Source organism: Oncorhynchus kisutch, linkage group LG1 (assembly GCF_002021735.2).
Source record: "Oncorhynchus kisutch isolate 150728-3 linkage group LG1, Okis_V2, whole genome shotgun sequence".
Lineage (NCBI taxonomy): Eukaryota > Metazoa > Chordata > Actinopteri > Salmoniformes > Salmonidae > Oncorhynchus > Oncorhynchus kisutch.
Window position 1 is genome coordinate 38390611 of NC_034174.2, and position 22268 is coordinate 38412878.

The 22268-nt window shown below is 40.9% G+C and overlaps 1 protein-coding gene across 2 annotated transcripts; it reads right to left on the reverse strand.

Annotated features, from left to right (window-relative positions):
• Window positions 1-373: 373 nt before the first annotated feature.
• On the reverse strand, window positions 374-11451 carry LOC109894658 (cyclin-dependent kinase 4-like). Of its 2 annotated transcripts, XM_020488296.2 has the most exons (9): window positions 11050-11327; window positions 9021-9089; window positions 8422-8642; window positions 5233-5368; window positions 4753-4920; window positions 4470-4579; window positions 3919-3969; window positions 3582-3717; window positions 374-3354 (listed from the first exon to the last, which is right to left on the reverse strand). In XM_020488296.2, the coding sequence occupies exons 3-9, from the start codon at window positions 8637-8639 to the stop codon at window positions 3256-3258; spliced, it is 918 nt and encodes a 305-aa protein (XP_020343885.1). In that variant the 5' UTR covers window positions 8640-8642; window positions 9021-9089; window positions 11050-11327; the 3' UTR covers window positions 374-3255. The 2 variants fall into 2 exon arrangements, with proteins under 2 accessions (XP_020343885.1, XP_020343891.1); XM_020488302.2 differs by lacking the exon at window positions 9021-9089 and having other exon boundaries at window positions 11050-11451.
• Between the last annotated feature and the right edge of the window lie 10817 nt (window positions 11452-22268).

A 22268-nucleotide genomic window follows, 5' to 3' on the forward strand; every position in this document is an offset into this window, starting at 1 on the left:
CACAGAATAGGATGTAATTTAGGACTGTCCTTATCTCTCACACTTGTTCCTTCTGCTGTTGTACCTGCCTTTCAACTCACTGTGGACTTGATTACTTTAATGTTTCCTTCTCCGCTACAACTTTCCAATTAAAATGTCATGATTCAAGAGCTTGGCTTGTACTATACAGTCCTTTCATTCCTCACTTCTCCAAGTTGATGTGAACCTGTAGTCATTTCAGATAAAAGAAACAAAAACAAATTAGCGTACACGAATGAGATTTCTTAACACACACTTTGAATGATCCAAGAAACTGAAAACAAGGGATATAAAATGCGTTTCCCAATAACATCTAGGGCATTTCTGGTATACAAAAGGTACGATTAGAAACGGCTATTTTAGTTGATGATTGGAGCAGCTTTATTAGTCTTTGCAGCACTTAACAACATTGCAAGGTGTTCTTGGAATGAAAGGGAGGGATACTTAGTACAGAACAACACATTATTTGGCCCGTAAACATGTTCAACAAATGCCACTTAGCTAGCGTGTCCTTCCATGTGCACTTAAAAAAAAAAAAGAATTAAGGCCCAGTACAGTCAGTTATTTTCCAGTGTTGTGTGTGTGTGTATACACACAGTGGCAAGAAAAAGTGTGTGAACCCTTTGGAATTACCTGGCTTTCTATATAAATTGGTCATCAAATTTGATCTGATCTTCATCTAAATACAACAGAGAAAAATAGTGTGCTTAGCTTAACACAAATTATTGTATTTTTCTTGTCTATATTGAATACATTGTTTAAACATTCACAGTGTAGGTTGGGAAAAGTATGTGAACCCCTTAGGCTAATGACTTCTCCAAGCTCATTGGAGTCTGCTAACCTGGAGTCCAATCAATGAGATGAGATTGGAGATGTTGGTTAGAGCTGCCCTATAAAGAAAATCACAAAATTTGAGTTTGCTATTCACAAGAAGCATTGCCTAATGTGTCTCAAACAAGAGATCTCAGAAGACCTAAGATTAAGAATTGTTGACTTCGATAAAGCTGGAAAGGGTTACAAAAGTATCTCTAAAAGCCTTGATGTTCATCAGTCCAAGGTAAGACAAATTGTCTATAAATGGAGAAAGTTCAGCACTGTTGCTACTCTTCCTAAGAGTGGACATCCTGCAAAGACGACTGCAAGAGCACAGTGCAGAATGCTCAATGAGGTTAAGAAGAATCCTAGTGTCAGCTAAAGACTTACAGAAATCTCTGGAACATGCCAACATCTGACAAGTCTACGATACATAAAACACTAAACAAGAATGGTGTTCATGGGAGGACACCACGGAAGATGCCATTGCTGTCCAAAAAAAGACAACAACATTGCTGCACGTCTGAAGTTTGTAAAAGTACACCTGGATGTCCCACAGCGCTACTGGCAAAATATTCTGTGGACAGATTAAACTACGGTTGAGTTGTTTGGAAGGAACACACAACACTGTGTGGAGAAAAAGGCACAGCACAGCACACCAACATCAAAACCTTATCCCAACTATAAAGTATGGTGCAGGGAGCATCATGGTGTGGGGCAGCCTCAGGGCCTGGACAACTTGCTATCATCGATGGAAAAATGAATTCCCAAGTTTATCAAGACATTTTGCAGGAATAACGTTAGGCTATCTGTCCACCAATTGAAGTTCAACAGAAGTTGGGTGAATCAACAGGATAACGACCCAAAACAGAAGTAAATCAACAACAGAATGGCTTCAACAGAAGAAAATATGCCTTTTGGAGCAGCCCAGAGTCCTGACCTCAACCTGATTGAGACATCCTAAGAATATTGCTGTACTGAAACAGTTCTGTAAAGAGGAATGGTCCAAAATGGTTCCTGACCGTTGTGCAGGTCTGATCCGCAACTACAGAAAACGTTTGGTTGAGGTTAATGCTGCCAAAGGAGGGTCAACCAGTTATTAAATCCAAGGGTTCACTTACTTTTTCCACCCTGCACTGTGAATGTTTACACGGTATGTTCAATAAAGACATGAAAATTTATAATTGTGTGTTATTAGTTTAAGCAGACTGTTTGTCTATTGTTGTGACCTAGATAGATCAGATCAAATTTTAAGATCAATTTATGCTGAAATCCAGGTATTTCTAAAGGGTTCGACATACTTTTTCTTGCCACTGTGTGTGTGTGTATATTTTTATATATATTTCCACACAGAGGTTGGAATAATACTGTGAAAGTGTGAAAATAATAATGCCCTTTTAGTGTAAGAGCTATGAAAGTAAGAGACGGAAATATCAGCCTTTTTTGGTGCAATGGAATTTTGGCCTACCTGGCGACATCACCAGGTGGTAAATTAGACCAATAAGAAAATGTTCCAAATCTCTCTGCCAATAACAGCTACTTTTCCGTTTTCCCATCCCCACTCACACTACTGACAGTCCTAGCAAAATTCTTGCTTAAAAAAAAAGCTATTTGCTAAGAAGCTATTTTGGTAGAAAAATATCACAGCAGGGTACTTCAATTGTTAAACAGAAAATATTTGATATTGTAATAAAAATGTATGCATTGGATCTTTAAACTATAACATTAAAATAACCACACAGGAGGACAGTTATTCCATGTTGTATGTGTGTGTGCAACCTGGTCTCAGAGCATTTCGTATTATTCTGTACGTAAAACTGAGACACTCCATTTAATATGATGAGTCACGTTTCATATGGTATGAATTCATTTGTGGACTTCAAATAAAATGTTACGAATTTGCAAAATGTATGATATGTTAAGAATTCTATCTACGTGGCTAATGTTAGCTTGGCTAGGGGTTAGGGTTAAGTTTAGGAGTTGGAGAAGGGTAGGTGGAAAGGTTAGCTAACATGCAAAATAGTTGAAAAGTTGCTAATTAGCTCAAAAGTTGTCAGTGACAAGATTTTAAATAACCACCGGTCTTATGTAACCATACCAAACGTAATATATCATACTAATTTGAGTGTCTCGTTTTTAAGTTTATTATGTTACGTCTAGTCTATGAGACCAGGCTAGAGAATTCATTTGAGGAATGCGAGGGGAGTCAATCCTTCTTCAGGTTCATATCCATGTTGGTCTTTGAACTCCACTTCTCTACTCCTATCCATTCTCAAGGGGTGCAACTGGCTTCTGCAGTATTTTTTTTTTAAAGGAACCACAACAGGGATCTGGCCTGAAATGCACTGAATGACGATATACACCAAAATGGAGTCAGGGTTACCATTCCTAACGGGCCCATCCTTCGATGTCATTCACTGCATTTCAACCATTTGTCACTTCCTCCTCATCCTCCTGGAAGTAAGGATGTTCTTGAGCTTTTAGGGCAGAGATTCTTCTTAGAGGGTCAAAGGTTAGCATTTTCTGTGGGAACAAACAGAACGGCTATGTTTACAAATGTGACTCAAGTAGCAATTAAAAGTAGGGGTTGTCCTATCTTTATCATAGCTGTTGGTCTGGGTAAATAAATACACTTTTAGCCAGGATTCACATATACAATTTGACCATTTAGCATTTCAACACTCCCAAAAAGTTATTTTTTGACCAAACAGAATACACCCCACAGCTGGTTAGAAAACCAAAAGTTTCACCAAAAGCAGCTCTGCCCCCTGCTCATTGATCTCAGGAACGTAGTCTGTGATTGGGCGGGGGCTGATAGGACTGAAGTTGTGTCGTGAGAGGGTGACATCAGCAGGCCACTCCTCCATGGGTGGCAGGCCAATCACACTGTGGAATGGCAGACAGAAAGGAACAAGCCAACCAGTCAGACAAGTGTTTCAGAAAGAATTAACATAAGTTAGACTGATCCAAAGTGGCAAGGACTGAGTCCCGAAATGCACCCTATAGGCCCTGGTCAAAAGTAGTACACTATATAGGGAATAGGGTGCCATTTGGGACACACAAGTGGACATTTCTGCCCATACTCACTTGAATATCTTTCCCAGTTGGTCCATTTCAGAGTCTCCAGAGAACAACGGTCTACATGAGAAAGTTTGGATTTGGGTTAATGTGCTGTTGGCAAACTTCCCCTGCTGTGACAAGCAGTACCGTCTGTCTCTCTGTCCCCATATAGTCTTATTTTATTGTGCTGCCATGTCTGTGGGAGATTACAGGGCCAGGGCTGACCCTCCCCTGTGTACACTGGTGTGGCCTGGCCGTTAGCGTGGAGCCATAATGATAAGAGAAGAAACCCTGAGTCCTAGTTAATTGGAGTGCCACAGCAGTAAACTGCTATACTTCATTTGACCACCTGGTGGGAGCATAATCATTGAAATGAGAGCTCGGTCACACTACAGTCAAACAAATTAGGTTTTTCTTGCTCAGTTTCCAATGTGGTAACTTGCTGGGTGGGATATAATCTATTAATCCAGCGGGTAACATATACCATGCACCATACAATTTATATCACAGAGAGAAAATTATATAAAAATAAATGTCCCAGTATGTCAAATAAGCCTTCTCTGGCCCTGACCACTCACTTGCGTCGGAACATCTCAGCAAAGATGCAACCCGTGCTCCAGATGTCCACCGGCGTGGCGTATGTGGACTGGAGCAGGACCTCAGGAGGCCTGTACCACAGAGTCACCACCTAGGGCAGACATGGAGGAGAGAGACGTCAATGGAGGGACAGTTGAGAGTAGGAGAGAGGTATGAATGTGTATGAATATTTATGCCAACTGTAAAGCTTAAGTAAGCATTATTGTGAATGCACATAGAGACCCTTTCCATTCTCAACCAGTTTGTGTGTGTCTGTGTTCCTACCACAGGGGTAAGGGCCATGTGGCAACTGTAGATCCTGGCCAGTCCAAAGTCGGCCAGCTTAACCTGACCACGGCTGGTGACCAGGATGTTCTCTGGCTTCAGGTCCCGGTGCACCACACGGTTCGAGTGTAGGAATGACAGGCCGCACAGCAATTGACGCATCAGGTCCTAACACACAGGGGGACACATTTAACATGTGTACCAGGCTCGGTCCACACAACAGTCCAACATATCCAGCCAGATAGAGGGCGACCTGTGGACCTGCCAAACACTGAGATAATTTAAACGTTTGTTTTGGATGTACCTTCCTTTTAACATGGTTTACAGGGACCTACTATGTTTATTTAACATGGTATACAGGGACCTACTATGTTTATTTAACATGGTTTACAGGGACCTACTATGTTTATTTAACATGGTTTACAGGGACCTACTATGTTTATTTAACATGGTTTACAGGGACCCGAGGGGGCTTCTCACTCTGATGTGGCTGGGGGGCAGTCCTGGGGCGGGGGCCTTCTCTAGGTAGGTCTTCAGGTCCTGGTCCACGTGTTCAAATACCAGGGTGACTTTAGTCTCCTGATCTGTCCTCAGGGTGGCACACACGTCCATGAGCCTGATGTACAAACACACACACACACAGACAATGAGCCTAGCGTACACATACAGTCAAACATGACACACAGACACGTCCATGAGCTCAGTGTACACAGTGTGTGACAATTCATCTGAACGTTCCATGGTTGAATTTAGAATTCCCCAAGGTTCTGTGCTTGGACCCCTTATTTTTCTTTATACATGCTACCCCTTGGTAATGACATGCACTTTCATTACTATGCTGATGACACCCAATTGTATTCATCTTTTAAACCAGACGATACTTTAAAGTCAGCCCGCCTTGAGGTGTGCATCACAGACGTTAAATACAGTTATAGTGCACTGGCATTGTAGCGTTTTTGTATATTTTATTTAATGATCTCGAGAATGGATGTGCTCCTGGTGGCATTTAATGTCTGTTTTTATGTGGTGAAGCCAAACAAATTTCCACATTACGTGGACAATAAAGTTTCTCATTATAAAACATCCAACTTCTTGCATTTAAACTTTCACAAGACTGAAATAATGGCACTTGGCCACAAGAAACTCGGTGTCAGACCTCACCCTCAACATTGATGGTTGCCGCATTACACCAAACATGGTTGTTAAAAATCTTAGTGTCACCTTTGATCCCGGCCTCACTTTTGACAACTACATAAAAAGCATATCCAAAACAGCATCCTTTCATCTCAGGAAAATTTCCAGAATTAGACACTTCATCTCTCAAACAGATGCAAAAAAATTGGTCCATGAATTTGTTTAATCTCCAGTTGCTCAGACTACACTATTAAAAGCCTACAACTTGCAAAGAACACTGCAGCTCGCATTTTAACCAACACTAGAAGGCATGAGCACATCACTCCAGTTTTATCAGCACTACACTGGCTGCCTGTAAAGTATTGGTTTGAAGACCTTACTCTTAACATTTAAAGCGCTGCATGGCCATGGCCTCTTATCTGACAAACGAGCTCGTTCCACACAACCCAATGAGGGTGCTCCACTCCCAAGGAGACAGTTTGAGTTGATGAATCCTGCATATTCCCAACTTTTAAATTTGTGCTCGTCCACAACAGCACTGAAAAATAATATAGGGGAAACGCTGATGTGTGGGATCTCTTAATTCACAGTCAAACAGACAAGCTCATGGTCAATCACCATAATTTGAATGAGAGGCGAGTCATGCCATGGTGAGTCACTAGATAATAACCTTTATAGAACCTGCTTATCATAGACATACCAGTCAGTTTTTAGGCATTCCAAAGTTCTTATGCTATGTGGGCGCAGGGTTTCACAAGATACAGGTGATCAGGTCAAAACTAAAGTCACAGGCTGGCTACAAGTCGCAACAAAAACAACACAATGTGTCAATGAAAGCGCTTGACTGTGATTGTTTGTGTTTACGCATTTCAAAAAGGTGCTATTAAGTATGAAGTAGAAACATTGAACGTGTATAGCTTACGTTATTCCATTCATTCAATTTTTACCACTACAATTTTACAGTTGACAGTGAGACTGTGCGGTTTTGTCAGTTAATCCTAGATCTACACAAAAGATGGCGTGGGATGTGAACTAATCTCAAAACTAGACCTCTTTCCTGGCTGGAGAACATCACTATAAATAAAGGTTCAATGATTAAATGTGTTCTTCAAACCTCTTTGGAATGGCATGATTGTCAAAGTTTTTGTATGCATTTTTAGCAATACCAACTACCCACTGAAGACATTCTTTAAAAAGAAAGTACACTTGGTCATAAGACTTTATATGGGCAAATCAAATTCATAGAATAAAAAGGAAAGTTTGACATCTTCTTAAGTCTGAGGGTGGTTTTAACCTTCTAGTCTTGGAATTGTATGAACAGACAACCCAACCCGTTTACTTGCGACATATGCACTAAAGAGGAACAATGGGAACATATTGAAGATGCGCACACTCATCCCCAGAATCTTTTTACATGTCTATTTTAAAAAGATAAAGCTAAGAACATTAACAACTTCATAGTTCAGAACACTACTATAACAATACGGAAAAATAAACGTATTCTACACAAACCAATATCACTTCCTAAAACCACAACCGTATGGAACAATCCTTGGATAGCTTTTCAGAATTCACAGATAAGAATGGTCCACGTGGTCAACTAAAGTCATAGAAACTGTAAATTACTTGGTAACAGGAAATAGATTTATTTCCATGACAGAATTAAAAAGTAATTTTGGACTGACCAACGTAGATAATTTGAAATACATGCAACTTTTTTAAATAAAAAGTTACATATCACCATTTTTTCCCCTTTTGGACATCAGAGCAACCTTGAGGGAATCTTATTTGAGTCAGAAAAAGGATGTTCATATGATATGTTTTGTATATCTTCCCTTGCAGAGAGCATATCCAACTGACAATCTCTTAGAAAACAAATTTACTTTGGAACCAAGACTTTAAGAACTGATGTTGGCACAAGATGGAGGGAAAGTTGGAGCATAACTAAAAATCACAGTTAACGAAAATGTGAGCTTAATCCAGTATAAACTAATGTATAGAATGTATTATACAAGAGACAAAATTACAAATTCTACAACAACGGCGGAGTCATGTCTTAAGTGTAAAACTAATAATGATTCAATAATCCATGCTTTCTGGGAATGCTATAAAGTCCAGAAGCTGTGGGCGGAGCTAGAAAGTTTGTTGTCAGCAGTATTACAATGTAAACTTACTTTTAATCCATCTGTCTGCATATTTCAAGACAAGGCATATGGGGGTGTAGTGAGATACCCAGTGGATTGGACGATTCTCTTCTCAACACTTATCTTGAAAAAACATATACTAAAAACTTGGAAATCAATCAATCTGCCATCATTAACACAATGGAAAATCTAATGATTTATTATTTAAACACTGAAAATGTGTGGGCTACAGAGAGAAACAAAATGGTGCAGTTTCAGGCCATGTGGCGGAAAGTGATGCGGGCGCTGGAGATGGGGGTGTGTGCTAGTGGGTCTGTGTAGGCGTGATGTTTGTATGATGTTGTCGTTTGTATTGTTTATAAAAAATAGTTTTAAAAAAATGTGTTCTTACTTGACCACGTTGGGATGATCAAACTGCTCCAGTCTCTTCAGCAGGGCCACTTCTCGGACCGTGGAGATAGGGAGGCCATCTTGGTTCGTCTGGACGCGAACACTCTTCAGAGCAACAAACTGGCCACTCTCCAGGTCCCGAGCCTTGTACACCGTTCCGTACGCACCCCCTCCAATCTCTGCCACTGGCTCGTACTGGACCCCACTGCCCTGGGCCATGGTCTGGTTGACAGACAGGCAGACAGAAAAATAACTACGTATGAATACATTTTCCTTCTGCAGTAAGACACTGTCCCCTCCAATCCCCTCTCTGTCACCGTGCTCTCCAAAATGGAGGTCCACCTGTCTTAGATCCAGCCCCCTCCTACGATCTTTCACCTTCTTGTGCACTAGACCTCATTAGCTGGGGTCACCTCTGCATTCCAGAGCGGAAGCTCTCCAAAATGGAGGTCCACCTGTCTTAGATCCAGCCCCCTCCTACGATCTTTCACCTTCTTGTGCACTAGACCTCATTAGCTGGGGTCACCTCTGCATTCCAGAGCGGAAGAGGCTGTCGGAAAGTGCGTGTGTGTATGTGACTGAATGGGGTTGGAATCTGACCTGATATTCAATGAGACAAGATTTCAGTCAACAAGACATTCCAGTGGTCAACCACACAGCACAGGCTCCCTGCAGACATAAGTCAGAGAGGGGGAGAGAGAATGACTCAGAGACATTAGACATGAGACAGAATGATGCCAGCACCATGGCGCTTTGTATTCCATACAGAATTCCATGCAGAAATAAAGGAAGTTGTGATCAGTCTGCATACTGTACAAAGTATGTAAACAAGGAAGGAAGTAGGCTAAATGCAGGAAGAGTAGCCTAAGTCACCTTATAACAAATAATATATGGGTAATAATGTGGTCAATGTTATATTGACAGGGTGTATTCCATTTAAATTATGTTATCTAAGGGTGCAAACAGAGGTAGTTCCACTGAATGGAGCCAAACAGAGGTTGGTTTCTCAGACAGAGATTAAGCCCAATCCTGGACTAAAAGGCTAATTTAATACAGATTCTCCACTGAGAATGAGTAAGGAAGACTAGGCTTGAATCCAGGATTAGTCTTAATCTAGGTCCTGGAAACCAGCCATAAATGCTTTTACCAAATTGCCATCCATAGCTCCTCCTAGAGCCTCGGCGTACATATCACTGACAAACTCAAATGGTCCACCCACACAGACAGTGTGGTGAAGAAGGAGTAACAGTGCCTCTTCAACCCCAGGAGGCTGAAGAAATGTGGCTTGTCACCTAAAACCTTCACAAACTTTTACAGATGCACAATTAAGAGCATCCCGTCGGGCTGTATCACCGCCTGGTACGGCAACTGCAACACCCACAACCGCAGGGCTCTCCAGATGGTGGTGCGGTCTGCACAACGCATCACCGGGGACAAACTACCTGCCCCCCTGGACACCTACAGCACCCGATGTCACAGGAAGTCAAAAAGATCATCAAGGACAACAACCGCCTGAGCCACTGCCTGTTCACCCTGCTACCATCCAGAAGGTGAAGTCAGTACAGGCGCATCGAAGCAGGGACCGAGAGACTGAAAACAGCTCCTATCTCAAGGCCACCAGACTGTTAAACAGCCATCATTAGCACAGAGGCTGCTGCCTACATACAGACTTGAAATCATTGGCCACTTTAATAAATGGAACACCAGTCACTATAATAATGTGTACATATCTTCCATTACTCATCTCATATGCATATACTGTATTCTATACTATCTATTGCATCATCGCCTATGCTGCTCTGACATTGCTCATCCATATATTTATTATTATTCCACTCCTTTACTTTACTTAGATTTGGGTGTATTAGGTATTTGTTGTTGACTTGTTAGATTACTTGTTGCACTAGAAGCACAAGCATTTCGCTACACTCTCAATAACATCTGCTAACCATGTGTATGTGACCAATAAAATGTGATTTTATTTAAAGGTGGTCAGTCACATGGTTCACAGGTGTACATTATCAATAGGCCACGATGGGGCATATGCAATGCTACATCAAAGACCATCTGAAATTTGTTCTGAATTATTTACTGATGTGGTCCTACATTCTACCCAATAAAAAAAGGTAGGACAACTTTTATTGTTAAATCTACATACCTCCAATAAACAATTTAATTATATGTAGTTGTCCTAGTATTTTCTCATCAAATAAACTTAAGCAAGCAAAATTAGCTAACGCTATCAAAATATTGGACATAGCTCGTGGCATAAAGCATGAAAACGAAAGCACCCCCTCGACACGTGGTGTTCCTCCATAGTTCTATTCTCAGACAACACAGAGAACAGGCCACAACACTTTTCAAACGCAGTTTAACATCTGACGTGGCAAAAAGTCGTATATGTTAAAACATGGTTCTATACTTATTTTTGGCATAGCAAAGCATGTTTTAGCGGCAATAGCAAATTCATGCAACAAGTTGTGTAGAACTTATGTGATTATGACTTGATATGTAAACAGTGCCCCAAACTAGCAGGAATACATTGCAACAAGCGACATTTGTTTAAGAAGTATTTTACAAGATGATGTGAACATAATGTTTACTAAATTGTATGTAATAGGCTACTTACCACGTGTCTTTACGTTTTATTTAACGTTAGCAGGCTACACTGCTACATTTAGTGCATGAACGAAATCATGTTTTTCACTTGGTTCTTCTTATCAAACCACAGTCGACACAGGTTTTACACCAAACTGGCAGAAACTGTTGCGGATGTCTTCGATCAAATCATTCGATTTAACTTCGGCCTTACTTCTTTTTTCTAAACACTCTGGCAAATCTCTAGGTAAGGTGGAGGCGCTTCCTGTAGCCATGCAAGGCGGGGCCAAATATCCATATACCCTCTTAAAAAACCATGACAACTTTGCAGCATGTTTTTTATTTAGGTGGCCATCCACTAGTACATTACACTCTGTAGAACGATACAGCTGCCAATTACATGTTCAAGTCTTCATAAACATTATGAATGAGTGAGTGCACAGTGCAGAGAGAGGCAATAAGTGGGTATTTTAAAAGTATTGAATTCTATGATGTGCTAACTCTTAGTATTTTTCCTCATGTAAGACTACAAATTTGGTTTATTTCCTCCAAAGACAATGTATATTATATACATTGAAGAAGAGGGTGTGACTCCTTCGCCCCGGGCGCGCGCAGAGCTCCATGGCTTGGTGAATGAGGACCGTGCACCAAACCCCTCCCAGCTCTTTCTTACGCTGCGATTGGCGGGGAACTGCTGTTGCTAGGCTCATACACCAGCCCTGCATTCCAAATGAAGTATTCAGAATGAGTCATTTGACTTTTAGTTAAGTTAAATTAATACTATACCGTATTAACAGAAACACAATTCATAGTATAGGGATATAAATCATGCCCTGGGCCTTTGCAATAAAGTTAATCATCATATAAAAAAAGAAACCTGAAATGACCAGACTTGGGGATATTTTTATATAATAGACATGGCTATAATGGGTACAGCAAGATGTTTTTAGTGAAAATCTTTCAATGCATAATTGTCCAGTCCATATAAATAATCACATTCTTTACCCATCTGCCACTTAAGGCAATGGTCATGTTCCTGCCCCACTATGCTGCGTTCAAGACAACTCAGAAACTCTGTAATTTCCAACGTGGAAACTTGTTATAGAAAGATGAGCTCCAAGTTTCCCACTTGGAAAGTATCAGAATCAACCAATAGAAAGCTCTATGCAAAAGATTCACAAAAATTTGAAATCGGGAGGCTTTGGGGTTTCAGAGTTGTTTTGAAAGCACCACCAGAAGTTGCATTGCATCAACCAATGGTTACGTGCCACATCATCGACTGTGCAGTCGGCATCAGATTGCAATATCATATGATGGGTTTAGCTGATAGTTAAACACATATCCAAGCGTTGTGATATCTGGCAGGCATCTGCAATGTAGTTGGACAGGAAAACAATCAATATCAGAGTCACAGACTACTTCAAACTAAAGGTATTTCAAGGTCCAAAAAGTTAAACCCTTTCCGAAATGGACCATGGGCTTGCCAACCCGGACCCGATATGCATATACAGTGCCTTGCAAAAGTATTCGGCCCCCTTGAACTTTGCGACCTTTTGCCACATTTCGAGATCTTCGAAAGCCATGTCAACAAACAGGTCACTGACCATCTCGAATCCCACCGTACCTTCTCCGCTGTGCAATCTGGTTTCCGAGCCGGTCACGGGTGCACCTCAGCCACACTCAAGGTACTAAACGATATCATAACCGCCATCGATAAAAGACAGTACTGTGCAGCCGTCTTCATCGACCTTGCCAAGGCTTTCGACTCTGTCAATCATCATATTCTTATCGGCAGACTCAGTAGACTCGGTTTTTCGGATGACTGCCTTGCCTGGTTCACCAATTACTTTGCAGACAGAGTTCAGTGTGTCAAATCGGAGGGCATGCTGTCCGGTCCTCTGGCAGTCTCTATGGGGGTGCCACAGGGTTCAATTCTCGGGCCGACTCTTTTCTCTGTATATATCAATGATGTTGCTCTTGCTGCGGGCGATTCCCTGATCCACCTCTACGCAGACGACACCATTCTATATACTTTCGGCCCGTCATTGGACACTGTGCTATCTAACCTCCAAACGAGCTTCAATGCCATACAACACTCCTTCCGTGGCCTCCAACTGCTCTTAAACGCTAGTAAAACCAAATGCATGCTTTTCAACCGATCGCTGCCTGCACCCGCATGCCCGACTAGCATCACCACCCTGGATGGTTCCGACCTTGAATATGTGGACATCTATAAGTACCTAGGTGTCTGGCTAGACTGCAAACTCTCTTTCCAGACTCATATCAAACATCTCCAATCGAAAATCAAATCAAGAGTCGGCTTTCTATTCCGCAACAAAGCCTCCTTCACTCACGCCGCCAAGCTTACCCTAGTAAAACTGACTATCCTACCGATCCTCGACTTCGGCGATGTCATCTACAAAATGGCTTCCAACACTCTACTCAGCAAACTGGATGCAGTCTATTACAGTGCCATCCGTTTTGTCACTAAAGCACCTTATACCACCCACCACTGCGACTTGTATGCTCTAGTCGGCTGGCTCTCGCTACATATTCGTCGCCAGACCCAATGGCTCCAGGTCATCTACAAGTCCATGCTAGGTAAAGCTCCGCCTTATCTCAGTTCACTGGTCACGATGGCAACACCCATCCGTAGCACGCGCTCCAGCAGGTGTATCTCACTGATCATCCCTAAAGCCAACACCTCATTTGGCCGCCTTTCGTTCCAGTACTCTGCTGCCTGTGACTGGAACGAATTGCAAAAATCGCTGAAGTTGGAGACTTTTATCTCCCTCACCAACTTCAAACATCAGCTATCTGAGCAGCTAACCGATCGCTGCAGCTGTACATAGTCTATTGGTAAATAGCCCACCCATTTTCACCTACCTCATCCCCATACTGTTTTTATTTATTTACTTTTCTGCTCTTTTGCACACCAATATCTCTACCTGTACATGACCATCTGATCATTTATCACTCCAGTGTTAATCTGCAAAACTGTAATCATTCGCCTACCTCCTCATGCCTTTTGCACACATTGTATATAGACTCTCCCGTTTTTTTCTACTGTGTTATTGACTTGTTAATTGTTTACTCCATGTGTAACTCTGTGTTGTCTGTTCACACTGCTATGCTTTATCTTGGCCAGGTCGCAGTTGCAAATGAGAACTTGTTCTCAACTAGCCTACCTGGTTAAATAAAGGTAAAATAAAAAATAAAAATTTCAGCTGCCAGAGTGATCATGGGCCTCTTGGCTGCATCTCTGATCAGTCTTCTCCTTGTATGAGCTGAAAGTTTAGAGGGACGGCCAGGTCTTGGTAGATTTGCAGTGGTCTGATACTCCTTCCATTTCAATATTATCGCTTGCACAGTGCTCCTTGGGATGTTTAAAGCTTGGGAAATCTTTTTGTATCCAAATCCGGCTTTAAACTTCTTCACAACAGTATCTCCGACCTGCCTGGTGTGTTCCTTGTTCTTCATGATGCTCTCTGCGCTTTTAACGGACCTCTGAGACTATCACAGTGCAGGTGCATTTATACGGAGACTTGATTACACACAGGTGGATTGTATTTATCATCATTAGTCATTTAGGTCAACATTGGATCATTCAGAGATCCTCACTGAACTTCTGGAGAGTTTGCTGCACTGAAAGTAAAGGGGCTGAATAAATTTGCACGCCCAATTTTTCAGTTATTGATTTGTTAAAAAAGTTTGAAATATCCAATAAATGTCGTTCCACTTCATGATTGTGTCCCACTTGTTGTTGATTCTTCACAAAAAAATGTTTGAAGCCTGAAATGTGGCAAAAGGTCGCAAAGTTCAAGGGGGCCGAATACTTTCGCAAGGCACTGTATATATATATTTTTTAATATAGAGACCTGTTCCGAACGAACCCGAAGACAACTAGACCTGGTCGGATCCAGACCCGATCCAATCAGAGTGAGGGAAGCAAAAGAAAAGGCATTTTTATACCTACTTTATTAACCGGGAACTGATAAAGTGTGAGAGGAGGGATAGAGGTACCGCTCTAACAGCCAGGGGAGGGGCCGTACTGTTAGGTATTGACAGGGTGAGCAGGGGGGGAGAGACAAGAGACACCAGCCAACTCGAGCGATAGTAGACTAATAGCTGCCAGAGCTATGTTACTTATCATCAAATATGATTATATAGTACCTGTCTTGACTGCATCAAACCCGGGAGAAGATAGAGCGGTTAGAGTGTTTGGACAGTAACCGGAAAGTTGCTTGTTGGAATCCCAAAGGCAGCAAGGTGTAAAAATCTGCCGTTCTGCCCTTGAGCAAAGCAATTAACTCCCACAACAACTGCTCAGTTGAATGCATTCAGTTGTACAACTGACTAGGTATTCCCTTTCCCTAACAGTTTATAGGTTATTATAGGTAGTTGATGTCATCAATAGGCCTGATTGACAGTTAGCGTTAAGTGATTCTCATTATTTTGATAACATTGACATCTGAAAGGACCACGCCCATCATGTTATTCATACTCTTCTCATCCACCTCCTGTTTACTCATAAAAAGGACTTCCTTTCTCAGATTATCCAATAGTAAATCATCAGGGATGTTGATCAGTTGTAATAGCTCCCCGTAAAGCCATTCATTCAGCGCTGGAAGTTTTGGTGATACTATAGACAAAGATGCAGGGTGGTACAGTATGCTTCTCCATTAACCTTTAACTGCAGTGGGCTAAATCAGGGTCAGACAGAGTGTTTCTTGGAAGTCTTAAACAAATCTAATTTGAAACAAAAGTATACACCTCATACACATGGTTATGGGCTTCAAAAAAAGAAGACACCTGTACCATGTCAGATACAGTATAGCGCTAACATGTATTACATTTTGAGTTTGCATCCCAACATTACGCTTTATGTATAGTACCAGTCCAAATTTTGGTCATACCTACTCATTCAAGGGTTTTTCTTTATTTTTACTATTTTCTACATTGTAGAATAATAGTGAAGACATCAAAACTGTGAAATAACACATATGGAATCATGTAGTAACCAAAAAAGTGATAAATAAATCTAAATATATTTTATATTTTGAGATTCTTCAAAGTAGCCACCCTTTGCTTTGATCACAGCTTTGCACACTCATTTCAATTAACAGGTGTGCCTTGTTAAAAGTTCATTTGTGGAATTTCTTTCCTTAATGTGTTTGAGATAATCAGTTGTGTTGTGACAAGGTAGGGAGGTATACAGAAGATTACTTTAAGACATGAAGGTCAGTCAATCTGGAACATTTCAAGAACTTTGAACGTTTCTTCAAATGCAGTCGCAAAGACCATCAAGCGCTATGATGAAACTGGCTCTCAAGAGGACCGCCACAGGAAAGGAAGACCCAGAGTTACCTCTGCTGCAGAGGATAAGTTCATTAGAGTTGAGTTTGGGGCAGAAGGTAGCCTAGTGGTTAGAGCGTTGGGCCAGTAACCGAAAGGTTGCTAGATCTAATCTCCAAGCTGACAAGGTAAAAATCTGTCGTTCTGCCCCTGAACAAGGCAGTTAACCCACTGTTCCTAGGCCGTCATTGTAAATAAGAATTTGTTCTTAAGTGACTGCCTAGTTAAATAAAGGTTAAAAGAAAGAGTTAACTGCATGTCAGATTGCAGCCCAAATAAATACTTCACAGAGTTTGAGTAACCGACACATCAAGGCACACTTAACCAGCATGGCTCCCGCAGCAATATGCCATCCCATCTGGTTTGTGCCTAGTGGAACTATAATTTGTTTTTCAACAGAACAATGACCCAAAACACACCTCCAGGCTGTGTAAGGGCTATTTGACCAAGAAGGAGAGTGATGGAGTGTTGCATCAGATGATCTGGCCTCCACAATCACCCGACCTCAACCCAATTGAGATGGTTTGGGATGAGTTGGACCGCAGAGTGAAGGAAAAGCAGCCAACAAGTGCTCAGCATATTTGGGAACTCCTTTAAAACTGTTGGAAAAGCATTCCTCATGAAGCTGGTTGAGAGAATGCCAAGTGTGTGCAAAGCTGTCATCAAGCCAAAGGGTGGCTACTTTGAAGAATCTAAAATATAACATGTGTTTTTGTTTAACACTTTTTTGGTTACTACTTGATTCCATATGTGTTATTTCATTGTTTTGATGTCTTCACTATTAATCTACAATGTAGAAAATAGGAAAAATAAAGAAAAACCCTTGAATGAGTAGGTGTGTCCAAACTTTTGACTTGTACTGTGTGTGTATAATATATAATGTATGTAATGTCTACGATCATATTTTAATTTTAAGGTACTGTAATGTCTTTTTTCGTTATGTGTCGGAACCCCAAGAAGATGAGCTTTTGCCATTGGCGTCGGCTAATGGGGATCCTGCACCTTCAACGCTGTTCTATTTGTACTTAACTGGGTTTCTGTATGGTCCCATTATATAGTTCATCATCACCCAGTTGGGTCCGAACACCTATAATGGTTACATTCCAAAGGTGGAGAGCTCTTGTCTCAGTAAGTTTTTAGCACCATGGTAAAGTTAAATGCTCTCAGGCAAACGAACGCAGGACTCCATCCTGTCTGTTGCGTCCAGAGGGCCCTCTGCCAGGACCCTCCCACGATGCGGGCGCATATGCAGGGTCTATTTCACTCAGAATGGCTGGGTGCACTAACGGTAGCAGTAAAGCCACTGAGTTGGGATGACCATCTGTCCACCAGAGAGATATCAGAGCCTAGACAGCCTGCAGCCTGTCGGCCACTAGAGCAGCGATCAGAAAGATCTCCACGATGTTTGAGGGGCCCAAGATTTCTTTGCAATGGCTACTTTTAAGGAGACTCTTATAGGTCAGGGTTGTGGGGAAAACACCCTTATTAAGAGCAACCTCAACCTATTGTATCCTATTTTGTGTCAGAGTCACTATTATAGTTGATTATTCCACTACTCTATTTGTTTCTGATGGCAATATCTCAAAGCAGAAGCCAATGACAAAGTGGTTGGGCTAATTATTGATTTGTAAGGACTAAGGTTATTATAGTGTTTATTTTTATTTTTTTTAAATTTTTTTTTAAAATTCAACCTTAATGTGACTTGGATTTAAAATGAATAGCAGAGAGACTGGTGCAAAACAAATATTGTGAAAGAAAACTATTTTGCTCATGTTTCCATCAATCCAATGCTATTTAATTTTAGTAGTACAGATGTTCTATCTTAAATTGACCAGTTTTTCACAGCAGGAAAATAATCCTGCTGCAACAGAAAATGGGAATTATTATGTGTATTATACTTCATGTACATTTTTGTAAAGGTTGATGCATTTTCGTTAGTGCAAATCAAGTCCGACATGTTAAAGTCGAAATTACAAACTTTAGAAGCCTTTTTAAAACTTGATTACATACAAGTTTGCATTTCCCGCTGAGCAAGACAATTCCCTGCCACAACAGAGTGATCAAATTAAGATAGTATATCTGTACACATAAGAAGAATCAAGTTCGCTATCGAGACGATTCCCCCCCTGTTATTAGTGATACCCTGTGATTGCGATGCACAAACTAGGCCTATTTGAAAAAGCGCCCTCTCCTGGCAGCATTTACCCACAATATTCAGTAGTTTGAACACCCCCACCCCAAAAGCTTGAAAACCATTATTTTTTATGTGAAAAATAACTGTAACTGAACTAATTTTATTATGGTTCTTATTTTATTTTGAAGCCAAAGATAATACTTTCAGTACAGTTTTAGTTTTTCAAACGGGTTTGTAAATTATTTTACTTCAGTTTACTAAATTGTTTTTTCATGATTCGTTTTCGTTTCAGTTTTCTTTTACTATAATAACCTTGGTAAGGACACAGTGTAATGGGAAAATTATTATTGGATGTGAACTTAATGACCAGGGGAAAACAAGTCTTGGTGAATGTAATATTTCTGATGCCTTGCCAGCACAATATGTGTGCATTTGGTGTGGGTGACGTGGCTGAGTGCATAGACAGACTGTGCTCAGCCAGCCGGGGTGGTCACTGTGTATGTGTGTGTTTGTTTGAGTGTCTAAGTGTCTGTTTTTGTGTACCTGTGTTTGTACCGTGTCAGTGTGTGTGTGTGTCTTTATGAGTATTTCAGTGTGTTGGTGTGTGTATGTATTTTGTTTTTATGGGTTTTTGTAGATGTATTATTCAGACTGATGGTCACAAAGCTGCTCAGCTCTCTGTAGATAACCAATGACACATATTGCTAATGTCTCAGTGACACAACCTTGTCCCTCTACCTTTGAATGCTACACTATCTTTTCCTCATCTTTCTCTCTTAAGTTGCTTCTGCTTTCTCCTACAGTAGTTATCTCCCTCTTAGTTAGCTAACATTGTGTGCTGTAGTAGTGTCTCTAAGACTGACAGAATCTCAGAGTTAGCATGCCTGGACAACCTGCTGGCCTTTTGACAGAACATTACGTTTTACATTTACATTTGAGTAATTTAGCAGACGCTCTTATCCATAGCGACTTACAGTCAGTGCATTCATGTTGTAGTCAATGTTAGCCTGTTGGCATGAACTGATGGAGCCTATCCAAACATCATATTCTTAAATTGATAGTTTATTAAATGTGACACAGTCCTGCCTAGCAGTTGTTTCTTCTTTTTTTTACACTCGTACAGACAGATAGAGCAGTGGTTGTCAATTTTCCATGACCTAAATCTATTTTTCTTTCATACATCTGGGCCTCGCTGTCCTTTCATGGCTCTTGTCCTCCACACAAATGATCTCATTTCAGTACTAATATATCAGCAGATAATTGTACTGGTTACAATTTTATTCACAGTGCTGCAAAATCTGACTGCTCATTTTGCCTATACAGTACCATTCAAAAATCTGGACACCTACTCATTCAAGGGTTATTCTTTATTTTGACTATTTTCTATATTGTAGAATAATAGAGAATACATCAAAACTATGAAATGACACAAATAGAATCATGTAGTAACCAAAAATGTTTTGAAGAAATCAATATACATGTTATATTTTAGATTCCACCCTTTGCCTTGATGATAGCTTTGCACACTCTTGGCATTCTCTCAGACAGCTTCATGAGGAATGCTTTTCCAACAGTCTTGAAGGAGTTCCCACATGTGCTGAGCACTTGTTGGCTGCTTTTCCTTCATTCTGCGGTCCAACTCATCCCAAACTATTTCAAATGGGTTGAGGTTGGATGATTGTGGAGGCCAGGTCATCTGATGCAGCACTCCATCACTCTCCTTGGTCAAATAGCCCTTACACAGCATAGAGGTGTGTTTTGGGTCATTGTCCTGTTGAAAAACAAGTGATAGTGGGACTAAGTGCAAACCAGATGGGATGGCGTATTGCTGCAGAATGATGTGGTAGCCATGGTGGTTAAGTGTGCCTGGACTGTGAAATAAATCACAGACAGTGTCACCAGCAAAGCACACCCACACCATCACACCTCCTTCTCCATGCTTCACAGTAGGAACCACACATGCAGAGATCACGCTGCGTCTTACACGGTGGTTGGAACCAAAAAATCTCAAATTTGGACTCATCAGACCAAAGGACCATTTATTTGGACTGCAATCTGAGGTGCAGTTAACTCTAATGAACTCATCCTCTGCAGCATAAGTAACTCTGTGTCTTCCTTCCCTGTGGCAGTCTTCATGAGAGCCAGTTTCATCACGGGGCTTGATTGTTTTTGCAACTGCACTTGTATAAACTTTCAAAGTTCTTGAAATGTTCCGGATTGACTGATCTTTATGTCTTAAAGTAATGATTAAAGTAATGATGGACTGTCGTTTCTCTTTTTTTATTTGAGCTGTTCTTGCTATAGTATGTACTTGGTATTTTACCAAATAGGGCTATCTTCTGTATACCACCCCTACCTTGTCACAACACAACTGATTGGCTCAAACGCATTAAAAGAGAAAGAAATTCCACAAATGTACTTTTAACAAGGCACACCTGTTAATTGAAACGCATTCCAGGTGACTACCTCATGAAGCTGGTTGAGAGAATGCCAAGAGTGTGCAAAGCTGTCATCAAGGCAAAGGGCGGCTACTTTGAGGCAGGCAATTGGCCATCGAAGGTGAGCATTTGCCCACTATAGTCTGTTACAATGCCAAACTGCAGTCAGGTCAAGACCCTGGTGAGGAAGATGAACACGCAGATGAGTTTCCCTGACACGGTTTCTGACAGTTTGTGCAGAAATCCTTTGGTTATGCAAACCCACAGTTTCATCAGCTGTCCGGGTGGCTCATCTCAGACCATCCTGCAGGTGAAGAAGCTGGATGTGGAGGTCCTGGGCTGTCATGGTTACACATGGTCTCTGGTGGACATTCCTGCAGTCAGCATTCCAATTGTGGCATTGTGTTGTGTGAAGAAACTGCACAACATTTGAGAGAAATAAGCTTTTTGTACATATGGAACATTTCTGAGATCTTTAATTTCAGCTCAGTAAACATGGGACCAACACTTTACATGGCCTAACATAAATAATTGTTTGATTCCCTAAACAGATCTGCTACTGAGATAAACCATTTTTCTTGTTATGTGATCATTGAAATCATCTGTCATGTGACCATATTTTCAATGCATTATTATAATGAGCTTATACTTGTTTCTTTCTTTCTTTCTTATTTCCGTAGGCTAGTTTAAGGATCCGCCCCTTTTTTCAATTTTCGCCTAAAATGACATACCCAAATCTAACTGCCTGTAGCTCAGGTCCTGGAGCAAGGATATGCATAATCCTGGTACCATTCGAAAGGAAACACTTTGAAGTTTGTGTAAATGTGAAAGGAATATAGGAAAATATATCACAATAAATCTGGTAAAAGATAATACAAAGAAAAAACCAACCGTTCTTTTTTTGTACCATGATCTTTAAAATGCAAGAGAAAGGCCATAATGTATTATTCCAGCCCAGGTGAAATTTAGATGTTGGCTACTAGATGGCAGCAGTGTATGTGCAAAGTTGTAGACTGATCCAATGAACTATTGCATTTCTGTTCAAACTTTTTAAAATCAAGACTGCCCAAATGTGCCTAATTTTTTTATGAATAACTTTTCATGATCAAAATTGTGCCCTCTCCTCAAACAATTGCATGGTATTATTTCACTGTAATAGCTACTGTAAATTGGAGAGCTTAACAAGAATTTAAGCTTTCTGCCAATATCAGACATGTTCTTGTTACTTACAACCTCATGCTAATCGCATTAGCCTACGTTAGCTTAACCGTCCCGTGGAAGGAACACCGATCCCGAAGAATATTTATTTTTCAGCTAATTTAT